The sequence below is a fragment of the Sorex araneus genome, chromosome 11 (genome assembly GCF_027595985.1).
Source record: "Sorex araneus isolate mSorAra2 chromosome 11, mSorAra2.pri, whole genome shotgun sequence".
NCBI lineage: Eukaryota > Metazoa > Chordata > Mammalia > Eulipotyphla > Soricidae > Sorex > Sorex araneus.
In genome coordinates this window covers 26,709,346-26,732,549 of record NC_073312.1, presented here as the reverse complement: position 1 = coordinate 26,732,549, position 23,204 = coordinate 26,709,346, and the positions used below count along the sequence as shown (strand labels likewise).

Genomic DNA, 23,204 nt, shown 5'->3' with positions numbered 1-23,204 from the left:
GGAAACTTTGGTACATCTATACAATGGAATACTATGCAGCTGTTAGAAAAAAGGAGGTCAAGAATTTTGTAGTTAAGTGGATGGGCATGAAAAGTTTCATGCTGAGTGAAATGAGTCAGAAAGAGAGAGACAGACATAGAAATATTGCACTCATCTAGGGTATATAGAATAACAGAGTGGGAGACTAACACCCAAGAACTGTAGAAATAAGTACCAGGAGGTTGACTCCATGGCTTCGAGGCTGGCCTCACGTTCCGGGGAAAGGTCAACTCAGAGAAGCGATCACCAACTACATTGTAGTCGAAGGCCATGTGGGGGAAGGGAGTTGCGGGCTGAATGAGGGCTAGAGACTGAGCACAGCGGCCACTCAACACCTTTATTGCAAACCACAACAGCTAATTAGAGAGAGAAAACAGAAGGGAATGCCTTGCCACAGTGGCAGGGTGGGGTGGGGGGGAGATGGGATTGGGGAGGGTGGGAGGGACACTGGGTTTACGGGTGGTGGAGAATGGGCACTGGTGAAGGGATGGGTTCCCAAACTTTGTATGAGGGAAGTATAAGCACAAAAGTGTATAAATCTGTAACTGTACCCTCACGGTGATTCTCTAATTAAAAATAAATACATAAATAAAAAAAAAAAAAAAAAAAGAATTCCCTGGCTAACAGGGGTGAAAAATCAGTATAGGTTTTCTATTTTTAAAGATTTGAAAATCACATTTTTATTTATTTATATTTTAAATTTTGGTTTGGGTGCCTGTAAGCTGTCAGTGCTTAAAGGTACCCCCAGTCCAGTACTTATGAGTCACTCCTGGTGGTGTTCAGGAGACCATGTGGTGCTAGGGATGAAATCCAGGCCTCCTGCCAGCTCCCAGTTTATTGAGCTACGCCACTGGCCCCAATCAGCAAACTCATAAATCTTTTCTACATTTTGCGGAGTTAAATATTTCTTATCCAATGATGAGAAAAAGAATGTAAATTTGCTCAGCTATGGGCTAAAAAGGGTAAAATCCAAAAACAAGCCAAACATGTCTTACAATGATTTGAGTTGCCCTGCTTCTTGTTTCAATGTGAAGGTCAGATAACTGGTGATAGCTCAAGCAGGCAAAAGAGCAGAAAGCTTAGAGAGACAAATAGATCACCCAAACACTTACAGATTCCATAAGTCATCTGTTCACTGTATCTTTCCAAGTCAAGCTGAATGCTTTTGTGGAAAAACTCCAATTTAGCTTTCAGTTGCTGAGATGCTGAGATCAAAGTGTTCTTCATTTTTGTCAAGTTAGCATTATATCTAAGAAGACTTAACCTAAACCACAGCAATAAATAAATAAATATAATCATTTTCTAAATATTGGGGGGTTTAAACTTAAATCAACATTAAGTCCAAAGTCTACCACCAACCTATAAGAAACAGTAATCTCTAGAATCTGGTCTCTAAACCCTTCCCTCCTTCCTATTATTATTCTATGATAAAACAATAGCCTAATAGGATAACTTGGAAACTACTCACTCTCAATTCATTGCAAATTGGACAGTTAAATACCACTAAGAAGAATTCTGTGAGGCTGGATAGTATAGAGGGTAGGACATTTGCTATGCACGGCCAACCCAGGTTTAATCCCCAGCATCCCATGTGGTCCTCTGAGTACCACTTGGAGTGATTCCTGCACACAGAGCCAGGAATGGCCCCTGTGCAATGCTGGGTGTGGCCCCAAACTGACACACAAACAAAAAAGAATTCCAACAATACAATTATATTAGCAAGAACAGATCATTACTAAGAATTAGTAAGTCTGATCAGAACATTATATCTCAGTTTGGCTCAATATTTTAGTACTTCCTGGGATACTAATTAGTAAAAACTGGCTAAATTCTTGAGCACTGGCATGCATGACACTCTACCATAAACAAGAGTCCACTTACATTGCTGCTCTCTGTCCCTGGTAGAGCCTGCTATAGTCTTCTTTTAGCCCAGACACATAGTGCACCGCTTCAGCCCACACTTTTCGTAGCTGTACAATTGGAAGCTGCGTTTTACTGTCCTGTACTATATGAATGAAAAGGAAAAAGAAGGGTAGAGTTACCTTTTGAGATTTTAGAGTTCATTTTTCATTCTTTGTGACTTCCTTTCTGTACATTCCTAGAAGTGCCAGAAAGAACACTGTTCCTGCCTCATCAGTTCAATTCACATTTACTGAGCACCTACAATTACAAGCCTTGCTATAAACATGAGATGATCATTTCGTAAATATTGGGAGGTGAAATGTTTAAACTTACATCAACATTAAGCATTACCTTCAAAGAGCTTGCAATTATTCAAAGTCCTTTTTCTTCTTGTTTCTATCTAAAATACTCTTCATTTTCTTTTTGTTTTGTTTTTATTTGGGCCACCCAGCAGTAATCAGTGGTAGCTTCCAGCAGGACTGGGTTAACCCTGTGGGGTTGGGAATTGAACCCGGGATCCTGCATGCTCTCCACCCGCTTAAACCATTTCCCCAGCCATGAAATACTTTTTCCTCTCCACTAATCCATTTTTTTTCTTTTAAGTTCTAAATCCAGTCCTACCTCCTCTGCAAACCACCAATCGTTCCTGCACGTGAGTAATAAATTTCTTCTCCTGCACTACCAACCCAGCCTTAGGAAAACATACAGGGTAAATAGCAGTTTAGCAAGATATGCTTTCTTCAACCCAAGGCATAAAATTATCTATGGTTATCTCTTGGCCTTTCCTCCTAAAAGCATGGCAGGTCTGCATTAAATTCAATAAAATTCCTTTTTAACAGTATGAAATTCTCCAAGATTGAAAGACACTCATCCTTTAAGACAATAATGTTGGTGTCTTTTTCATAAAAACCTTAAAAGAAAGGGTGATAAGGTGATACAATAGCAACTTCGCAAACGTATTATCTCAAGTTTGCGAATACTTGCAAACACATCATCTGAAGCAGATTTTTTAAAAATAAACTATTCATCAGGAAAAATTTGTCTTTCCCAATAAATATTAATAGACTCAAGTAACTTTTCTTTTCTATTTTTGTATTTTCACTTTCTCCTTAAGTTTCCTTTAGTGGTTCAAAAACTAAGCCAAAACAATCCAAACAGTTTTCAAAATAAAGTGTCTGAGGGAGTGGGCAGGGCGACTGCCTTGCTCACAGCCAGCCAGGGTTTGATCCCCAGCACCCCATGTGATCCTCCAAGCTCACCAGGAATGATTCCTGCTAGTGGAGCCAAGATTAAGCCCTGACTACTGTTGGGTGTGGCCCCCAAACAAACAAAAACAGTGTCTGGGACAATGAATATGACCTCCCCACCCCGCCCTATCCTCAATCATGCACTGCAGCACTATCCTCTGGTTGCTCATCGATTTGCTCGAGGGGGCACCAGTAACGTCTCCATTGTGAGACTTCTCGTTACTGTTTTTGGCATATCGAATATGCCACGGGTAGCTTGCCAGGCTCTGCTGTGCAGGCAGGATACTCTCAGTAGCTTGCCAGGCTCTCCGAGAGGGACAGAGGAATCAAACCTGGGTCGCAGCGTGCAAGGCAAATGCCCTACCCGCTGTGCCATTGTTCCAATCCATAAACCACAGTAGCACTGCACTGTAGCACTGTCCGTTCCGTTATCATCGATTTGCTCGAGTGGGCACCAGTAATCGCCATTGTGAGACTTGTTGTTACTGTTTTTGGCATATCAAATACACCATGGGTAGTTAGCCAGGCTCTAGGCAAACGCCCTACCTTCTGTGCTATCGCTGCAGTCCATAAATCACAGTACCTCAATTAAAACAAATTTTTAATTAAAGGATCCAAATTAAATGATAACATAGTAGTAACAAGAATGGGTCTTAGGGGTGGGAGGGATACTGGGTTCATTGGTGGTGGAGAATGGACACTGGTGGAGGGATGGGTTCTCGAACATTGTATGAAGGAAACACAAGCATGAAGATGGGTAAATTTGTAACTGTACCCTCACGGTGGGGCTGGAGCGATAGCACAGCGGTTGGGCATTCGCCTTTCACGCGGCCGACCCGAGTTCGATTCCTCCGCCAGTCTCGGAGAGCCCGACAAGCTACCGAAAGTATGGAGCCCGCGAGGCAGAGCCTGGCAAGCTACCCGTGCGTATTGGATATGCCAAAAAAGTAACAATAAGTCTCTCAATGAGAGACGTTACTGGTGCCCGCTCGAACAAATCGATGAGCAACGGGATGACAGTGACAGTGACAGTGACCCTCACAGTGACTCGCTAATTAAAAAAAAAAAATTAAAAACAGAAAGAATGGGTCTTAGTACCTAATGCTGTTTTCTAGTTAAAGGTACCAGGGTTCCTTAGAAAAATGACTGATTTTAGTACTATGGCAGGAAATATGTAAGATAAACCTGGAGTATAGTATTAGGAATTAAGGAAGTGATTTTTAGAAAGTAACACTGATGAGAGAAAGCAAAAGGGCATAGGTGCCAATTGAAAAGGCTCCAAACAATACCAAGAATGTGGCTCAGTGCAGGCTTCATACAGATGTGAGGCCCTGGGTTTGATTACCCGCACTGCACACACCAACAAGACCCACGGATCCATAATAATATAATAAAATGAATGTTATAATGTTCACTGTATCACTGTATCACTGTCATCCCGTTGCTCATCGATTTTGCTCGAGCGGGCACCAGTAATGTCTCAATTGTGAGACTTGTAGTTACTGTTTTTGGCATATTGGGTAGCTTGCCAGGCTCTGCCATGTGGGCGAGATACACTCGGTAGCCTGCCATAATATCCAAAGGGGCGGAGGAATTAACCTGGGTCGGTCTCCTGCAAGGCAAATGCCCTACCCACTATGCTATCGCTCCAGCCTGTTATAATGTTATAATGAATAAATTAACAGATGAGAGAAAGGAGACAAGCTGAGTGTACTGAATTCCAAATAAGAGCCAGAGAGACAGTATAGTAGGTGCTTGCTTTGCCTGCAGCCGACCCAGACTCTATGGCCCGCACCACCTATGGCCCACAAAGCCCTGCCAGCAATGATTCCTGAGCTCAGCGGCAGGAAGATGCCCTGAGTACTGCTGGGTGTGGCCCCAAACCAAAATTAAACAAAAAAATCCAAATAAATTATGTACTCTGTCTCCACTAAAGGAAAATCCTAACTCCCCCTCCTTTCATAGAAAGGGGTTAAACACAATGCCTTCCTTCCAAAAAGTATGCTGGACAAACGTAACACTGTATCATGGGATCGAGGGCAATACCAATAGTCATTAATTATGGCTGCAGTGTGCACCTATTATAACTAACGAAAATGACACTTGATTTTTCTCTCCACCCACCCCACACCCCCTCAAATCTGATCTCAAGGAGAAAAAGGGAAAAAAAACCCACACAACTAAAACAGAGAAGCATCCTACTATATTTGAGCATTACTCCTCAAAACCAGCAAGGTTATGCAAACATAGTCTCCGAAGCAGTATCAGCTAAGAGCTTTTAAAGAAACCTCACAAAATGTAACACCACATTCTGGATGAGACCCTAAAAGAGAAAATGAGCTTCAGATAAAAATTATGGGGAAACTAAGGAAATATGATTTGCTTCATCATAATAAAATTGCTCACTAATTGTAACAAATGCACTATATTGATACATAGGGAAGAATTAAAATTGAAAATGACTCAATGTGTTGGCTTCGTTTTTATTAACTCTAGAAAGTTTTTTTAGATTTAGATCAAAGTTCAAGTCAGAGGGAGGGAGGATTAACAGAAAAAAAAGAAAACTTCTGAGATGAAGGAAAAGTTCTCTATCTTGATTGTGGTATAGATTACACAGGTATATAACTGAGAGAAATCAAACTATAAGATCTGTGCATTTTACTTTACTAAGTCAACATTGGGTTTGTCATTTTAGTCTTGCCGCAGGGAACTTGGTTTACCTTAGAGCAATGTACTTTCTGTATGCACACAGGAAGACAGTTAATAATATGCTTTGTAACTTGGGAGAGGACTGACTCCAGTAATATTTACTCTTGGGCATCTGCTTTCTCAACTCAATTGCCCTTAGTTCCTAGCACCCCAAAAGCAGGGTCCCAAATACTAGGTCTGCCTAATTTTGTTCTTTATTTTACAATTTTCTGCTTATTTTAGATTTGGTTAAACATAAATTTTTCATTTGAGTTGTTCAAAAGAAAAACAGGAATTCTCACAAAAAAATGAAAAGACTCAAAGGGCTGGAGTACATGCTTTGTATATGGGAGCAACAGGTTTGATCTTCAAAACCACAAGCTTTTATCAGCACTGCTGGGAGCAACATGTGTTACTCTGGGAGAAACAAAGTAGCAGTCTCTGAGTACCACTGGTATGGCACCAAAAAAAAAAATAAGCAGTAATCACAGGACAAAAATGAAATATTTGTTGTTTGCTTGCTTTTATGTGGGGCCACACCTGGTGACCCTCAGGAATTATTCCTGGCTCTGCACTCAGGAATCACTTCTGGCGGTAGACGAAGATACCAAATGGGATGCTGGGGACCAAACCGGGTTACCCCCGTTGAAGGCAAATGCCCTAACTGCTGTACTATCACTCTGGCTCCTAAAAATGAAGTATCTGAGCATGTCTGATAGTAAAGGAACCATTAAAAACACACTTAAGGGCAAGGGATATAGCTAACTATGAGGTCCAGGGTTCATATGCAAATGCAAAAAGAAAAAAAAAAGATGATTCTTCTGTGAGAGTCCCATAGTCATTTCAAGTGTGGGATCTGATGGTACTTTACACTCTACCTTTTCAGGTTCCAAACTATGTAAGTAATTTTCTCACTACATTAAGTATGAGACAAAGATCACCAAAAGACCATTTCTTAATTATTCTGAGTCAAAATTATTTCATATTTAAAAAAATAAAATCAATCAGTAAGTGAACTATACTTACCAATATAATTTACACACTCAGATAAACTTCTGGATGCAAATGGTCCTTCATATACAGTCTTACTTTTATCAAACAAATAAACCATATAGCTATCACAGCCTCTCTGAAAAAGAATTAAAAAAAAAAAGTCCTTGAAAATTACGTTCTCTAAGTATTGAAACACCAGACTTCCTACTTTGAAATGCAAATAAAGTCAGTGTTCATCAGCATGTATCTTATAGATTTAAGGTGTAAATTTTTGTTTAGGAAAATTAAAAAAGCATAGTTTGGATCAAAGAAAAAGAACACAATCACCAGATCTGAAAGGACAAAAGCAAAATAGTTATAATAACATAAAGGACAAAGCTACTGAGACAAGCTATGACATGGTGATAAATGAAACAAGTTAGACTTTAAAAAAAAAAAAGTCATAAAAAGTGTTCCAGGAGCATAAGCCTCAAGGGCTGAGTTTAAGCCTGCACAAGCCGTGGGGTTCAATCCCAGCACCTTCTGCTCCCACACCCAGTGCCTGACAATGAGTGTATTGACTTCCAAGTACTTCCAGGTCTGGCCTCCACAATAGTTAAAAAAAGAAAGAAAATGTACAAAGGAGGAAAATCTATGAAGTAGAAAGTGTACTAATGGTTGCCTTGGGTGGGTAGAGTGGAGATTAACAGTCACTGAGCTAGAGACATGGCTCTCTCCACAGAAGAGCACAGGCTTTGGATGTTTGAGGCCCTGAGTTAAATCTCCAGCACTGAAAAAAAATGACCCACAGAAGATTAACAGTTACTGGAAATGAAGGATTTTGTTAGACAGGAATGTGTATTTGGTTACTGGATTTGGTCTGTTTTGGGGGGGATGATAAAGGGGTTTGGGCCATACCCGGCTATGATCAGGGCTTACTTCTGGCTCAATGCTTAGGGATCACTCCTGGCAGGCTCAAAGGATCATATGCAGTGCCAGAGATCAAACCCAGGTCAGTCACATGCAATGTACACACTGTACTTTACACACTGTACTATCTTTCCTGCCCAAATATGAAATGTTTTAAAACTGACTTAGGGTAATGGCTGCAAAATTTGGTTAAATTTTCATAAAAAAAAAAAAACAACCAACAAAAAAACACACTAGACTGCAATATGCCTAAAAAATCATAAAAGACAACTTAAAAATGAATCATGAGGGGCTGGAGTGATAGCACAGCGGGTAGGGCATTTGCCTTGCACGCGGCCGACCCGGGGTCAAATCCCAGCATCCCATATGGTCCCCTGAGCACCGCCAGGGGTGATTCCTGAGTGCATGAGCCAGGAGTGACCCCTGTGCATTGCTGGGTGTGACCCAAAAAGAAAAAAAAAAAAGAATCATGAGGGGCTGGAGCGATAGCGCAGTGGGTAGGGCGTTTGCCTTGCATGTGGCCGACCCAGGTTCGATTCCCAGCATCCCATATGGACCCCTGAGCACTGCCAGGAGTAATTCCTGAGTGCAGAGCCAAGAATAACCTCTGTGCATCGCCAGGTGTGGACCCAAAAAGCAAAAAAAAAATCATGAAAACAATCATATTTTACCATCTATAATCTGGGAAGACCCAGACGATCACTGTTCAAGTTTCAAAGTTCCATGCTTGAAAGTACAAACAGAGGGGGCTGGAGCGATAGCACAGCGGGTAGGGCATTTGCCTTGCACGCGGTCGAACCGGGTTCTAATCCCAGCATCCCATATGGTCCCCTGACCACTGCCAGGGGTAATTCCTTAGTGCAGAGCCAGGAGTAACCCCTGTGCATCGCCGGGTGTGACCCAAAAACCAAAATAAATAAATAAATAAATAAATAAAGTACAAACAGAGTGAAGTGAACAAACAGAAAGTTACACAAAGTTCAAAATAACACTTCATTTCTATTTTATTCACCTTGCCAAATAATCTTAAAAGTTATGGACAAAAGGGGGGAGGTTAAAAAAAAAAAAAAGCTCTGGAGTGATAGCACAGCGGGTAGGTGTTTGTTTGCCTTGTACGTGGCCAACCCGGGTTGATTGCCCGAATCACATATGGTCTCCTGAGCCCACCAGGAGTAATTCCTGGGTGCAGAGCCAGGAGTAACCCCTGTGCATCGCCGGGTGTGAATCAAAAAGCAAAAAAAAAGGGGGGGAAGGGAGAGAGGCAGAGGGCAATGGATGGTCCGAAGTAGCAGAACAGATTAAGTATATGCCTCACAAGTGACCAAGCTCAGTTCAATCCCTGGCACCACAAGGTACCCCCATGCATCACCAGGCTCAGAAGTCCCCAAGCACTGCCAAAGTGGCCCTGGTAATCCCGAGCAATGCAAGGTCAAAGTAGAACTGATTCCGTGGGCTCCTGAATCGAACTGCTTACCGAGTTGGCTGAGAATCATGAGGAGAGGACGCCATGCCTCTGCACTTCATGGAAGCCCACCTCAATCCCTTCCTCCCCGAAATGTAATGAGTAAGATAAAAGTGAAATAACTATAAGATGCACACCATCATTGCTTGAGGAATTGCACGCATGGATTTTAAAAACCGCAAATCCTCTTTGCAAATAAATTTCTAATATGTCAAGTATATTCGAATTCTCTCACCACTCCATCTAGAACACACTGAGAGGCAGGTTTCCGAGGATCCAGAGAAATTCCTGTCTCGGACAGAAGCTCCTGGGAACCTGTACTGATTCCAGTTTCACGCTCAATACGAGACTGCAGCGAATGAAGACTTTCATCAGGTGGCAACAGAAAAGAAATTATCTTTGCAGAAGTCATATTTAGAATGTGCACAATCTGTGTAAAAAAATTACAGTAATTATAAGTAAAATATTGAATGTTTATAAATAGTGAAAGAGATATAAAGCAAAAGGAATAGTAATAATAATAATAGATGTTATTCCAAGGAATAAAATTTCAAAGTTCTAGGGATACTCAAAAAATAAGAAAGAAAAGCCCCAACTCAATAGGAAAACACTTGGGCTGAGCAATGTGACTCACATGATAAAACCTGAGCTTTTCAGGAGTGCAGCCCTGGTTCAATTCCTGGTACCTCAAGCTTTTTCATGTGCCCTCTCCAAAACTGCCCAAGCACAACCAGCTAGCACAGCAGAGAATGGTTCCCACAACAATAAAAACAATGTAAAAATAAACAATAATTCTTTTTAAAATTGTATTTTATCTGCTGTTAATTGGGACTGTTTTGGGTTTTTTTCTTGTGTGTGCTGGTGATTAAACTCAGGGTCTCCTCCATGTAAGGCAAATGCTCTGTCACCGAGCTACATTCCCAGCCCCAAAACATACTTCTTTAAGCAAAGAAGGTAAAAAATTTTAAAACCATTTGGGGGCCAAATCTATAGTACAGCAGGTAAGGTACTTGCCTGGCATGCATCTGACCAAGGTTTGCTCTCTGGCACCACTTATGGATGCCCACTTAAGTATTACCAGGAATGATCCCCGAGTACAGAACCATGAGTAAGAACGCAGTGATCAGGGCTTACATATATAATGATTATGTAAAATCTATCATGGACCCAGAAGCAAACATTCCATTTACAAAGTGTCAAGGCTGAAGCGATAGCACAGCGGGTAGGGCATTTGCCTTGCATGCGGTCAACCCAGGTTCGATTCCCAGCATCCCATATGATCCCCCGAGCACCACCAGGAGTAATTCCTGAGTGCATGAGGCAGGAGTAAGCTCCGTGAATTGCCGGGTGTGACCCAAAAAGCAAAAAAAAAAAAAAAAAAAAAAAAAAGTGTCTGATAACACCAACAAAGAGTTAAGTGCTTTCACATAGCAACCTTAATCAAACTTTCTAATCTCCATGTTTGATTCACTTTTTTGCATTATACCATATGATGCCCAGGGCCTATTTTTGGCTAAGTGCTTGGGGGTTGCTTCTGGAGGAGCTCAAAAGACCATGCAGTGCCAGGAACTGAACCTAAGGTCTCACACACACAAGGCAGGTACTCTACCCAGCCGCAGCCTCAACCCTAATTTCTATTTCGGCTAACTTGGTTTGGAGAAAACTAGAGTTCTGAGAAGTTGAATAACTTGCTAGGTACCTCTCACAGCTGATAACTGGTAGAGCTCGGATCTGACTCCTATTAACCTGACTATTGTCTCATATGGAACTGGAATAAACACAGATGCTCAGATCAATGGAATAGAACTGAAAGCGCAGAATTATACCCTCAGATGTACAAACAGTTATTTAACAACAAAGGAGCTACATGCATTAAGTGGTGGAAGGAAATGAAAATTTTTTTTTTAAAACTTAAAAAGGCAAGGAAAAGAGAAAACTTCAAAGTTAGTGTAATTTACAATACAAATACACCACTGAGCCTTCCATTACTTCCCCACCAACACAGATTTCACACAACAGCTGCTAACAACAATAGCAAAAGATTTCCAAGAAAAATCCCAGTTGTACATTTACTTTCATACCAGAGCTCATGGCAAACAAGAGATTATGGCATCCCATTACCAAACTTATGCCAAAAGGGAGTGAAAGAAAGAGAGAGAAAATACAAGTAATTTTATTATCCTTTGGTCGATCACTATTTAATGAGTACCTCCTATATTATAAGATATATAAATTAGGTAACGTGGTTATTTCACTTCAATCCCTAGTACCTCCCCAAATTGCCGAGAGCTATCCCCAGAACTGCTGATATGATCCAGTGCAACAACCAATGTTAACCCACCACCCATCCAACCCAAACACTTCAACAAAGAGAAGGGGGAAAATGAGGTTTTCTCCCAGTTCATTTCCCCCTTATTTATCTTTCAAAATTCAATCCAGGAAGCATCCTTAAACAACTATAAATAATACCATTAGCATACCTTATTCTCAACAACTTCAGAATAACACTGTTTAAAGAAACAAAGACAAAGAAGCATTTGCCCAAATTTCCAGTCAGGAGCAGTGCTGAAAATTAAACTAAGGTCTAAAAACTGCAGAACACATGAGAAGTACTCTTTCCATGCTCTAATATAAGGAGAGGTCCAGAGACTCCTTTAGCGAAAAAAAATGATGCTACAATTACCATAGCAAGTTTGAAAAAAAATCTGAGCTAAAACCTAAATCTTTTTGGAAGCAGCAACAAAGAAGTAAAAGGTACAACCTTGGGGGGAAAAAAAGAACTCCAGATCTAATCATTCATTTATTTCAACTAGGAGATACCTTGTGCTTGTAACATATCAAGAATATCTTATTCCTTAGCACATAGAAGAAAACCAAATTCAATGTTAGTCAAGAATGACACTGACATGGCCTCAAGTTTCTATTTACTAAAATATGCCAAGATAGGAGTAAAATCATTTCTGATTCTCATTTCAGAAACCCTATCTACTATAATACATAAATATAGAAACACCATAAATAAATACAGAAACACCACAGATTAGAGCTGTTTCCAGGTATAAAATATAATGGAACTTCTCATCCATATCAGTAACAAAACTTGAATATATACTGAGAATCTCTTTTACATGCCCTGCTTTGTACAGAATGCAAGAGTAGGAATGGCAGGGTATTAGAATGGGGGAAAAAGTAGTATGAACAATCCCACCACTGAAGAAGAAAATCTATACAAAGAGGAAAAAAGATGAGAAACAATCGAAGAATATAGTAAGTGTAGGGTCTGGAGAAATAGAACAAAGTGTGGTAGGTAAGGTACTTGCCGTGCACATGATCAAACCATGTTCAATCCCCAGCACCCATGTGGTCCTTCAAGTCCTGCCGGCAGTGATCCCTAAGTGCAGAGACAGGAGAAAGCCCTAAAGGCCCTAAGCACTGTCAAGTGTTAAGTGTCCCACTAAGATAAATAAATTTTTAAAAATTATATATATATATTTATACATATATATATAAAAGCACTGTAAGCACTGTCATCCCATTGTTCATCGATTTGCTCAAGCACGCACCAGTAACGTCTCCATTGTGAGACTTGTTACTGTTTTTGGCATATCTAATACGCCACGGGTAGCTTGCCAAGCTCTGCCATGCGGGCATGATATGATACTCTCGGTAGTTTGTCGGGCTCTCGGAGAGGTATATGTATATAATAAATATAAAATGTTAAATAACAAACTGTGTGTTAGAGACCACTGAGAGAAAAGGGAAGATGACTACACACCAGTGTAGGTGAAAAGCAGAGAGTGAGCGCATTCTGGGTTGAAGGACAGTAGCTTTCAAAGTCAAATATGGACTAATGGCACAATAAGCAGCGATGACCTGTTCTTTAGTGGGAGTAAGAGAAACAGGTATAAAAGAAGCACTTTGGATAAGGTGGACCTGCATTTTGATTAAAAAAAAAAAAAAGCCAGCCTGATCACTTCAGACTTTAAATGGTGGTAAGAAATACCTATATTAGTTTATTAAACAGGAGAATTTAAAAAAAAGTTCTCAGAAGATGTGTTGGGCTATTCTCTGTCATGAACTTAATTAGAATGAGGAATAATAGGGGCATAAAAGCATAATAAGACCTTCCTCAACAAACAAAATCCAGTATGTTCTGGCCTAAATAAAGTGATAATGGTATCTATACAAGAAAAGGGGAAAATCAAAAAGATGGTTTAAAGAGCTTACCTTAATAAACCAAACTCTGGGGTCTAAGAAGTAATACACTGGTTATGGCACTTGTCTTGCATGCAACTGACCCCAGTTCGATCCCCATCACTGCATAGAGTCCTCTGAGCATTTCTAGGAGTGACCCCCAAGTACCACTAGGTATGGCCCAACTCCCCTCCCCCCAAAAAATAACCTTCAGTTCTAGGAATATCACTTTCCTCTTCAAATAAAATCAAGATAAATAAAATCAAGATAAGATCATTGAAATATATTCATGCTATTATAATTTAATATTATTAAAATTTAGTATTCATTTTTGGGAATTGAGGTGGGGGAAGGGGTTTCACACTCCTAAGTAGCACTCAAGAGAGCCTAGGTAACACTCCTAGAAGCCCTTAGCCGGATGTACAAGCCTGGCTGGTGTTGTGATTTGGGATGCTATTTCAGGGCACCCTGCTACTTCAGAAACCACTGCATGTGGGACTGGAAAGACAGTATAGCAGTAAGGCACTTGTCTTGCACGTGGCTGACCCAGGTTCAATCCCTCACATTCCATGTAGTCCCCCGAGCACAGCTGGGAGTGATTCCCGAGTGCAGACGCACGAATAACCCCTAAGCATCACAAAACAAAAAACAAAAAAGAACTTCTGCATCTGAAGCAAGTACTCCAGTCCTCTGAGCTATCTCCTCAGTCTTCCAAATAAATTTGCTAACTTCAGTGTAAGACTAAGGAAGCAGAGCTCATTCAGACTAACCTTCAAATTCAGAATATGATCCATTAATATAAAACATCTTGGTTGTTTCAAAGTAACATCAACAGGTCCTCCTCTCTGCTGAGGATCCCAATTCAGCATCAACTGTAGCCAGTTTTCCATAGGTTCTACTATTAAACTAGAAATGTACAAAAAGATGAAGAATGTCATTTATGTTCCAGTCTTCCTTCTGTATTGTAACAAAGGTAATTCCACAAGTTTTTCCACTTCGTTTCACATCATGGCCATACCATTTTGTAACTTCAAATACTAAAGTAAAAGAGGAGAAGCTATTTTTCATTAAAAAAAAAAAAAAAAAGCCATGGGAACTGGAGTGATGGTATAGCAGGCGGGTGCTTGTCTGGCACACGGCTGACCTGGGCTCAGTCCTTTGCATCCCTATGGTTCCCCAAGCTCTGCCAGAAGTGATTTGTGAGTGCGGAGTCAGGAGTAAACCCCAAACACCCCTGGGTGTGACCCAAAAACCAAAAAATAAACGAATAAAATTAAATAAAATTTAAAATCAAAGTAGCTTACCCACTTTTCAATCAACAGCTTCATAAAGCCAGCAAAGACAAGCAAAGACTAATATTTTTATCATCACAGAAAGTTCTACTGAATATGGCTACTTTAAATGAAAACCACTCTACTATTCTTTCCCAACCCTGAAGAATATGAGCAGAAATTCGACTCAACTACACTTACCTACAAAGGTTATTCGGTTGAGGTATATGACTACTAAACCGAACTTCTCCCATCATTTCTTCTCCTGCATATATACACTTCGGATCTTTCTTCCTAATCTTCTCGTGCCTATTAAAACAAAATCTATTTAACTGGCAAACTGGTTTGTATTAACTTGCTAAGATTTTCCATTATTTAATTTTATTAAATTGTTCAATAAACAGTTACATTTAACGAGAAGGGAGAAAGCAAAAGCAGGCAACAAAAAATCTCCACTCCCTTTAAGCACACGAGTTCTCACTCCCTTTTCTTACCAGGTAAATGGCTGCATATGATGCAAAAATGGCCTATATCCTGTAATACATTCAAACACCATGGTCCCAAAGCTCCAGTAATCAACAGTGGCTGTGTAAGGCTTATTCTCAAAGAGCTCTGGGGCCTTAAAAGATACAAAAAACATTTTAAAAGCTAACACTCTAAGAAAACTACTTTATTTTTGAAATGCTACATTATCTTCAAATATAAGAATGCAAATCTTATGCACTAAACTCAAGAAAACAACACATCTTACCAGATACTGTAATGTTCCCACGAAAGATGTACACACACTTCCTTGATCAACATCTTTGGCATATCCCAGGTCAATTATTTTATGCATAACCTGAAAAATAATATTAAATCATCAAAAAAATTGTAAAGAAAGACATCATTGTATGACTCAATCATAAGCACGAAAATTTGTTAAGTCTGGGTACTTCACAGTGATTCATTTAAAAATTAAAAAATTAAAATAAAAAAAAGAAAGACATCAGTGTCCTTATAAGGCTCTGAAAAGAATGGTGGTAAAGTTTAGACTCTGTAATGACACAAAGGCATTTCAACCCTGAATGCTATCACTTAGCTAATCATGTGATCTTGATTAAATTACTTCTCTCGGTTTTCTATATAACGATATTATTAATATCACAAAATAGTCATTAGGATCCAATTCAATAGTGAAAGAACTTAACACAGTGCTTAAACCTTGGCTTAAAAAACTATAGATTTGGCTCATAATTTTTACTTTATTATACTCAGAATAAGTTTGATTCATTAAATGGGCAGGCAAAAGTAAGAGTGACTTCCAATCTGAAGCAGCATCACACCATTTTAAAGTAGATCAATGTAAATAATCATCTGACCTCAAACTATCTTGAGGGACTGGAGCAATATTGCAAAAGGTTAACCCAGTTAGATCCCTGGCATCCCCCGTGGTCCCCCAAGTTCCACCAGGAGTGATCCCTGATCCCTGGCTTACTAAGCACAGACAGGTGTGGCCCCAAAACAAACAAACAAAATATCCTGAAGGGTCAGAAAGATAACTCAAAGGGCTAAAGTGCTTTATATGCTGGAATCCCAATTTCAGAACATGGTACTGAATGGAGTACAAAGTTGAGAGTGGCCCCCCAGTATGGCCCAAATAAACAAAATATTGCAGTTCTTGGAGACAAAAAAAAAAAAAAAAATCCAGGGGCCGGGGTGATAGAACAGCAGGGAGGGCATTTGCCTTCCACACGGCCAATCCAGGTTCGATCCCCAGCATCCTGTATGGTCCCACGAGCAACACTAGGAGTAATTCCTGAATGCAAAGCCAGGAGTAACCCCTGAGCATCGCCGCATGTGACCCAAAAAAGCAAAAAATAAATAAATAGAAATTTAAAAAATAAAGATAGCTGGTGCAAAGCATATATGAGAGGTCCCAAAGAGATAAAACGTTATTGAAGTTCCATAACCTCCAGCTTATCATCATCTTCACTAAAGACACACAATTCACGAACTGAAGGTCAGGGGCAAGAGTGATAGAACGGTGGGTAAGGCGCTTGCCTTGCACGTAGCTGTCCCGGGCTCGATCCTCAGCAACCCATACGTGCCCCCGCCCCCACTCCAAGCACTGCCAGAACTGATTTCTTTTTTTTCTTTTTTTTGGGGGGGGTCACACCCAGTGATGTACAGGGGTTACTCCTGGCTCTGCACTCAGGAATCACCCCTGGCGGTGCTCAGGGGACCATATGGGATGCTGGGATTCGAACCTGAGTTGGCTGCGTGCAAGGCAAATGCCCTACCCACTGTGCTATTCCTCCAGCCCCCAGAACTGATTTCTGAGTGCAGAGTAGGAGCAATCCCTAAGCATCACCGGGTGTGACCCCCCCCCCCCATTGACATACTCTCCAAAAAACGAAGGTTCACTCTTGGCTCTGATTTCTTGGGGAAGAAGGGATGCATACCCAGCACTGCTCAGGGCTTACTCCTGGTGTTCCTCAGGAGACCACAGGCAGTGCCAGGGACTGAATCCAGACTGGCCACATAGAAGGCAAGCACCTTTCTTGCTACACTATCTCTGCAGCCCTCTTGGCTCTGATTTTTATTTGAATATAACTCTTTGTTTTTGAAGCAAGAAAACTACTTAAATTGTTCTGATAAAAAGAAGTGTTTTTATCAGAAGCCAGCTGATTAGTTTGGGCTCTTCTCAGATGCCTTCTTTAGGAATCTAAGAAACCAGGTGCTGGGCCTGAGAGACAGTACAGCGGGTTAAGGCTGCACTATTGCACGCGCCAGACCCAGTTCAATCCCTGACACCAAATACAGTCCCCAAGCCCAGTCAGAAGTGATTATGCACACCTACTGGGTCTGCTTTCTTTAAGGCAGAAGAGAAAAATATAGGTTTGCTTAAGTACATTGGCCAAGGAGATAGATCAAAGGGATCTCTGAGCACAGAGTCAGGAGTTGCCCCAAGCACTGACAGGTATGGTTCCCAAACAAAACAACAACAAAAATCTGCTTTCAGATTCTAACTTAACGATAAAAGTTGCAGAGGAGAATGAGTTGCATTATTTTCCCTTTCTTTTTGGTTCTGAGGCTATACCCAGCAGTATGCAGGAGTTAACTCCTGGCAGTGCTTGGGGGATCTAGTGAAACCAGAGTTCAAACCCAGATTTTTTGCTCAAAAAACACTTTTATCGGGGATGGAGTGATAGCACAGCGGGTAGGGCGTTTGCTTCGCATGAGGCCGACCCGGGTTCATTCCCAGCATCCCATATGGTCCCCTGAGCACCGCCAGAGGTAATTCCTGAGTTCAGAGCCAGGAATGACCCCTGTGCATCGCCGGGTGTGACCCAAAAAGCAAAACAACAACAACAACAAAAAAAAAAAAAACCACAACGGGGACGGAGCGATAGCACAGCGGGTAGGGCATTTGCCTTGCACGCAGACGACCCGGGTTCGATCCCCGGCATCCCATATGGTCCCCCAAGCACTGCCAGGAGTAATTCCTGAGTGCAAAGCCAGGAGTAACCCCTGAGCATCGCTGGGTGTGACCCAAAAAAAAAAAAAAAAGAAAGAAGACCCAGAATGTTTGCATAATAGGATGGGTTTCCTGAGGATTAACAAATTATTTATACTCATGCAATTATTTCTACCTATGCAATCTATTATCTCTGCTATATATTTGTATTAGAAAAACAGAAGCAAACAAAATAAATGCAACTTATTCTAACAGAACTACTTCATTAGCAGAGTAGAAAATCAACTTAAAACAAAAGCACAATTCATAGTAGTAGCACTATAGCACTAACTCTTGTCCCGTTGCTCATCGACTTGCTTGAGCGGGCACCAGTAACGTCTCCATTGTGAGACGTGTTGTTATGTTTTTGGCATATCAAATATGCCCCGGGTAGCTTGCCAGGCTCTGCTGTGCGGGCAAGATACTCTTGGTAGCTTGACAGGCTCTCCGAGAGGGATGAAGGAATCGAACCCAGGTCAGCCGTGTGTAAGGCAAACGCCCTACCCGCTGTGCTATAGCACAATTCATAGTAGTAAAGTCTGGACTACTCTATACTCTAGAAGTATAGAGTACTAAGAGTATGCATGGAGGGTAGGTGCCCAACCTCAACAACTGTATCAGGAGACTAGCCAATAGACATGGAACATTTCTCTTCCATTTTTACCTACCTTTCCACCAACATCCTGAAGAACTATGTTTTCAGGTTTTAGATCACGATGTATGATTTTGTTTTCATGCAAATATCGAATCCCAGACCCTAAAGAAAAATTCAAATGTACTTTAAATAGAAAATAGTAAGTGAAAAATAAATTTTATCACGCATATTCTACAGATCTTCTCTGATGCTCAAACTTACATGGACCATCATAATTGCACGATTAATGATACTACAGCAGCTCGGGGTTTTTAAAATAGGAATCAGTAAATTAAATACTGCAGAATTTTCTATGCTCATTTATAAAAAGTAACATTAAAAAGTGGAACAAAAATTAAGAAAATCCTCAAATTTAATCTTATAGCCTTCCCCTGCCCCAAGTGGATTTTGAACTCCATGACCTAAGAAAATGTCACAGTATATAAATACATCCTTGGTTTCTGAGCTTCCCCCAAGCATCTAAGCACTGGTTATTTGAAGGATTTTTCAGGCATGAGGTTTTTTTTGAGTGGCAGGTGGTTTGGATCATACTTGATGATGGTCAGGGTTTACTCCTGGCTCTGTGCTCAGGGATCACTGCTGGTGGGGCTTTGGGAGACCATATGGATGACTGGGATTGAACACAGGTCGACCATGTGTAAGGCAAGTGCCCTATCCACTATAATATAGCTCCAGCCCCAAAAGAGATTTCCTTTAACCCAAATATCAACTTGAGAAACTATGCCTCAGAAAAGATGCAATGCCTCTGGCAAATAAACAAGGAGGAAGAGGGAATATAATTAATTAACGTCACTCCATGTCATTTTTATCAACAACTAAAGCATCTGATTAGCTAAAAAAAGGACAGTCTTAGGGGCTGGAATAGTAGTACAGTGGGTAGGGCTCTTGCCTTGCACATGGCCGACCAGGGTTTGATCCCCAGCATCCTAGAAGTGATCCCTGAGCTTAAAGTCAGAAGTAAGCCCTTCAGCACCTCTTGGTGTGATCTAAAATTTAAATTAAAAAAAGGTCCTAAAAATGAATTTTGAAAATTCAAGTTTTAGCATCAACATTAATAGTTAAATTTTTTCAAATAACTTTTTAATTGGTTCTCCTCCTCACCACCACCACCCCTTTTTTTTTTGCTATTGTTGCCATGTGCAGGGGACACACACTGGTTGCACTGCATGCTAAACATCACACTTCATTATGCCACAGAGATCCTGCTCAGGGCATGTGGGATAGTGCAGGGACTCAAATTTACAGCCTCATGTTTGCAAAGTAGGCACTTTGCCTTTGAGCTGTCCAGGGTCTCTAGCAATTTCTTCCAGATTTCAAATACGCTTCTGAGAACAGCACAGTGGTAAAGTGCCTGATTTGCAAAGATGCCAGTTGGAATCCCCAAGCATCATTCCACATACTGAGTGCCATCGGGCAACACTGCCATTGGGGATCCCTGACACCACCACAACAGTGTGACCCCAAGTGAGCAGATCAACCAAGTATCTTTGACTCTTGCTCTTCCATCTTCCAAACAGTAGCGATAACAAAGGGAAGGAGGAAAATCTATACTTTTGTGGCTTACCGCCCCAAATCTGTTATAAACCAATGAGAAATCAATAAAATTAGATTTAAAACCTAACATATTCTGGGAACGGAGGGATAGTACAGAAGTTAAGGTGCTTATTTTACAGGCAATGACCCCATTTCGAACCCCGGCACCACACATGGTTCCCCAAACACCACCAGCAGCAACCCCTAAGAACAGAGCCAAGAGTAGCCCCTGAGAACAGCCAAGTGTGATCCCACTCTCCCCACTCCCCTCTCCAAAAGAAACCCAAATAGCTTAAGTTTTGTATCGTACATCAACAACATTAACAATTTTCCATAATTCACTAGTAATACGATATAGAATCTTTCAGGGATCAAAGGAGACAAAAAATTCTGTTATTTCCATACTGATTACATACCTATATCACTCAGTAAAGAAAGTATCTGGCTTTCTTTTAGTCCACAACAATTTTCTGGTTTGTTCAGCAGCTAAAGGGGAAAAAAGAAAAAAGCCTAAATATAAGCTACCAGTATTGCTGGACAGCAACAACATATTACTCACAACACTCTGAAAGACCACCATGTGAAAAGTCATGATTAAACTGGCAATAGTACCAAAATTTCTCTGGCCTATCCATATGGCAAATTTTAAATGATATGGAAGATTTGTAATAGAGACAAATAATTTTCTAATAAACATCTTCAACGTCTTTTTAATTTTATTTTTAGTGACGCAATATCACTTTTGTTGAACACAACTTTCTAGAAAGATGCGGGGCTGGAGGAGTAGCATAGCGGGTAGGGCGCTCGCCTTGCATGCGGCTGGCCCAATACCCTTCAGACCATACGGTCCCCTGAGCCTGCCAGGAGTTGATTCCTGAGTGTAGCTCCAGGAATAACCCCTTAGAACTGTTGTTGGTGTGGCCCCCAAACAAACAACAAGTAGATGGAATAGAGGGGCTAGAAAGAGAACACAGTGGCAGGACACTTGCCTTGTCTGTGGCCGACCTGGGTTTGATCCCCTACACCCCACATGGTCTCCCAGGCAAGGCCAGACGTGATCCCTGAGCACATCTCCAGAAGCAAGCCCCAAGCACCGCCAGATGTAGCCCATAAAACTAACAACAACAACAGAAAAGAGGAGGGGGAGGGGAAGCAGGGAAAAGGGAGAGGAGAGGAAGATGTAAGAGGAGAGAAAGCATGGGTTCAAGAGGGAATCAGGGCTTCTCAATAGTGGGGAAAGCTGGCAAAAGACAGAGAGGCAAGCAGCGAGGTATGTGTTAAGGGAGAACACAGACTTAAAGAGTCTGTTATTTTTATCCTACATCATTCATGTAGACCTATTTGAACTGCAATAAGAAAGTGGGAAAAATGCAAATTCTAAATCAGGGATCAATAAAGATGCCCTATTATGCTAGATAATAAATACTTGAGGCTTCATAGGCCAACAGTCTCTGTTAAAATTACTCAAATCAGCCACTAAAGTGATTTAAAAAAAAAAACAAAGCATAAAGAAAAGTGCATCACTGTGTTCCAATAAAACTTTATTTACTAAAATAGGTAATAGGCTATAATTTGATGATGTTTATTTAAAACTATTATATTGAATGTAATTCAAGCATACTAAAATTCATGATTTACTATCTTATTATTTCAAAACATCCACAATACCTTCCGGAGATCTCCTCCAGAACAGTATTCCATGGCTAGAAGAGGCACATCATTTATCAAAAAATTCAATTCCTCGGGAACATCACAGGCCTTTACAACATTGGCATGGTTTAACCTAATGAGGAGGAAAAAAAAAACCTTCATAAGCAAAAATTACTTTCTAATAAAAAGGAATGAGCTTAAAATGAGACTAAATTGGAGGTCAGTGAGAGAAAGAAGGCAGGCATGGTATAACATTTTAATTTCCCATTTATACATTAAAAAGTGAAAGTGAGGGGGCTGGAGTGATAGCACAGCGGGTAAGGCATTTGCCTTGCACTCGGTCGACCCAGGTCCAAATCCCAGCATCCCATATGGTCCATTGAGCACCGCCGGGGATAATTCCTGAGTGCATGAGCCAGGAATGACCCCTGTGCATTGCCAGGTGTGACCCAAAAAGCAAAAAAAAAAAAAAAAAAAAAAGTGAAAGTGATAATTAAAAAATAAAATTTGGATAATCCATCATTATTACTATTGTTATATTTCTATGTGCCTAGTAATAAGCACTTTATGTGCAATGACTTATTTACTTGTCACAATAATTTTATAATTGCGGAGTAATCAACAATCTCATCAGACAGGAGAAAATGGAAGCCCAAGTTGGATAAATAACATCACATCACACCTGAGTAAGCAGGTGGTCAGGTAAGAACCAGATGTCCGGCTCCACAACCAATCACTGTGAGTGAGAGGCAGCCACAATTAAAATTCATATTACTTCCTTCTAGTTTTTAATCTGTGTACAAACACCTTTTCCTAATTAAAAAAAAAAAAAAAAAGAATGACTCTCTCTATTTTTTTTTTTCTGTTTTTCTTTTTGGGTGACATCTGGCGATGCACAGGGGTTACTCCTGGCTCTGCACTCAGGAATTACTCCTGACCATGCTCAGGGGACCATATGGGATGCTGGGAATCGAACCCGGGTCAGCTGCATGCAAGGCAAACACCCTACCCGCTGTGCTATCGCTCCAGCCCCTCTACATTGTTTACTAACATATTTTTCTCACTTACAATATATCACCTCAGCCATTATCATCAAAACTAGAATAGATTCACAAGTTCCAGGAACCTAACAAAAGAGAATCTCCACATGTAGGGCCTAAGA

The 23,204-nt window shown here is 40.7% G+C and overlaps 1 protein-coding gene across 3 annotated transcripts in view; it reads right to left on the bottom strand.

The window, feature by feature from the left end:
- Positions 1-23,204, bottom strand: part of CHUK (component of inhibitor of nuclear factor kappa B kinase complex) — a 44,972-nt gene that overhangs the window by 12,041 nt on the left and 9,727 nt on the right. For all 3 annotated transcript variants that reach the window (XR_008627071.1, XM_055119492.1, XM_055119493.1), the window contains exons 3-13: positions 22,061-22,175; positions 20,809-20,878; positions 18,873-18,961; positions 15,457-15,546; positions 15,200-15,324; positions 14,907-15,014; positions 14,205-14,340; positions 9,476-9,670; positions 6,903-7,005; positions 1,921-2,044; positions 1,152-1,303 (exon numbers count right to left, since the gene is read on the bottom strand). Coding sequence is in view for 2 of the 3 variants with exons in the window: in XM_055119492.1 (XP_054975467.1) it covers positions 1,152-1,303; positions 1,921-2,044; positions 6,903-7,005; positions 9,476-9,670; positions 14,205-14,340; positions 14,907-15,014; positions 15,200-15,324; positions 15,457-15,546; positions 18,873-18,961; positions 20,809-20,878; positions 22,061-22,175 (1,307 nt within the window). In the remaining variant the exon portion in view is untranslated. The remainder of the gene's footprint in view (positions 1-1,151; positions 1,304-1,920; positions 2,045-6,902; positions 7,006-9,475; positions 9,671-14,204; positions 14,341-14,906; positions 15,015-15,199; positions 15,325-15,456; positions 15,547-18,872; positions 18,962-20,808; positions 20,879-22,060; positions 22,176-23,204) is intronic.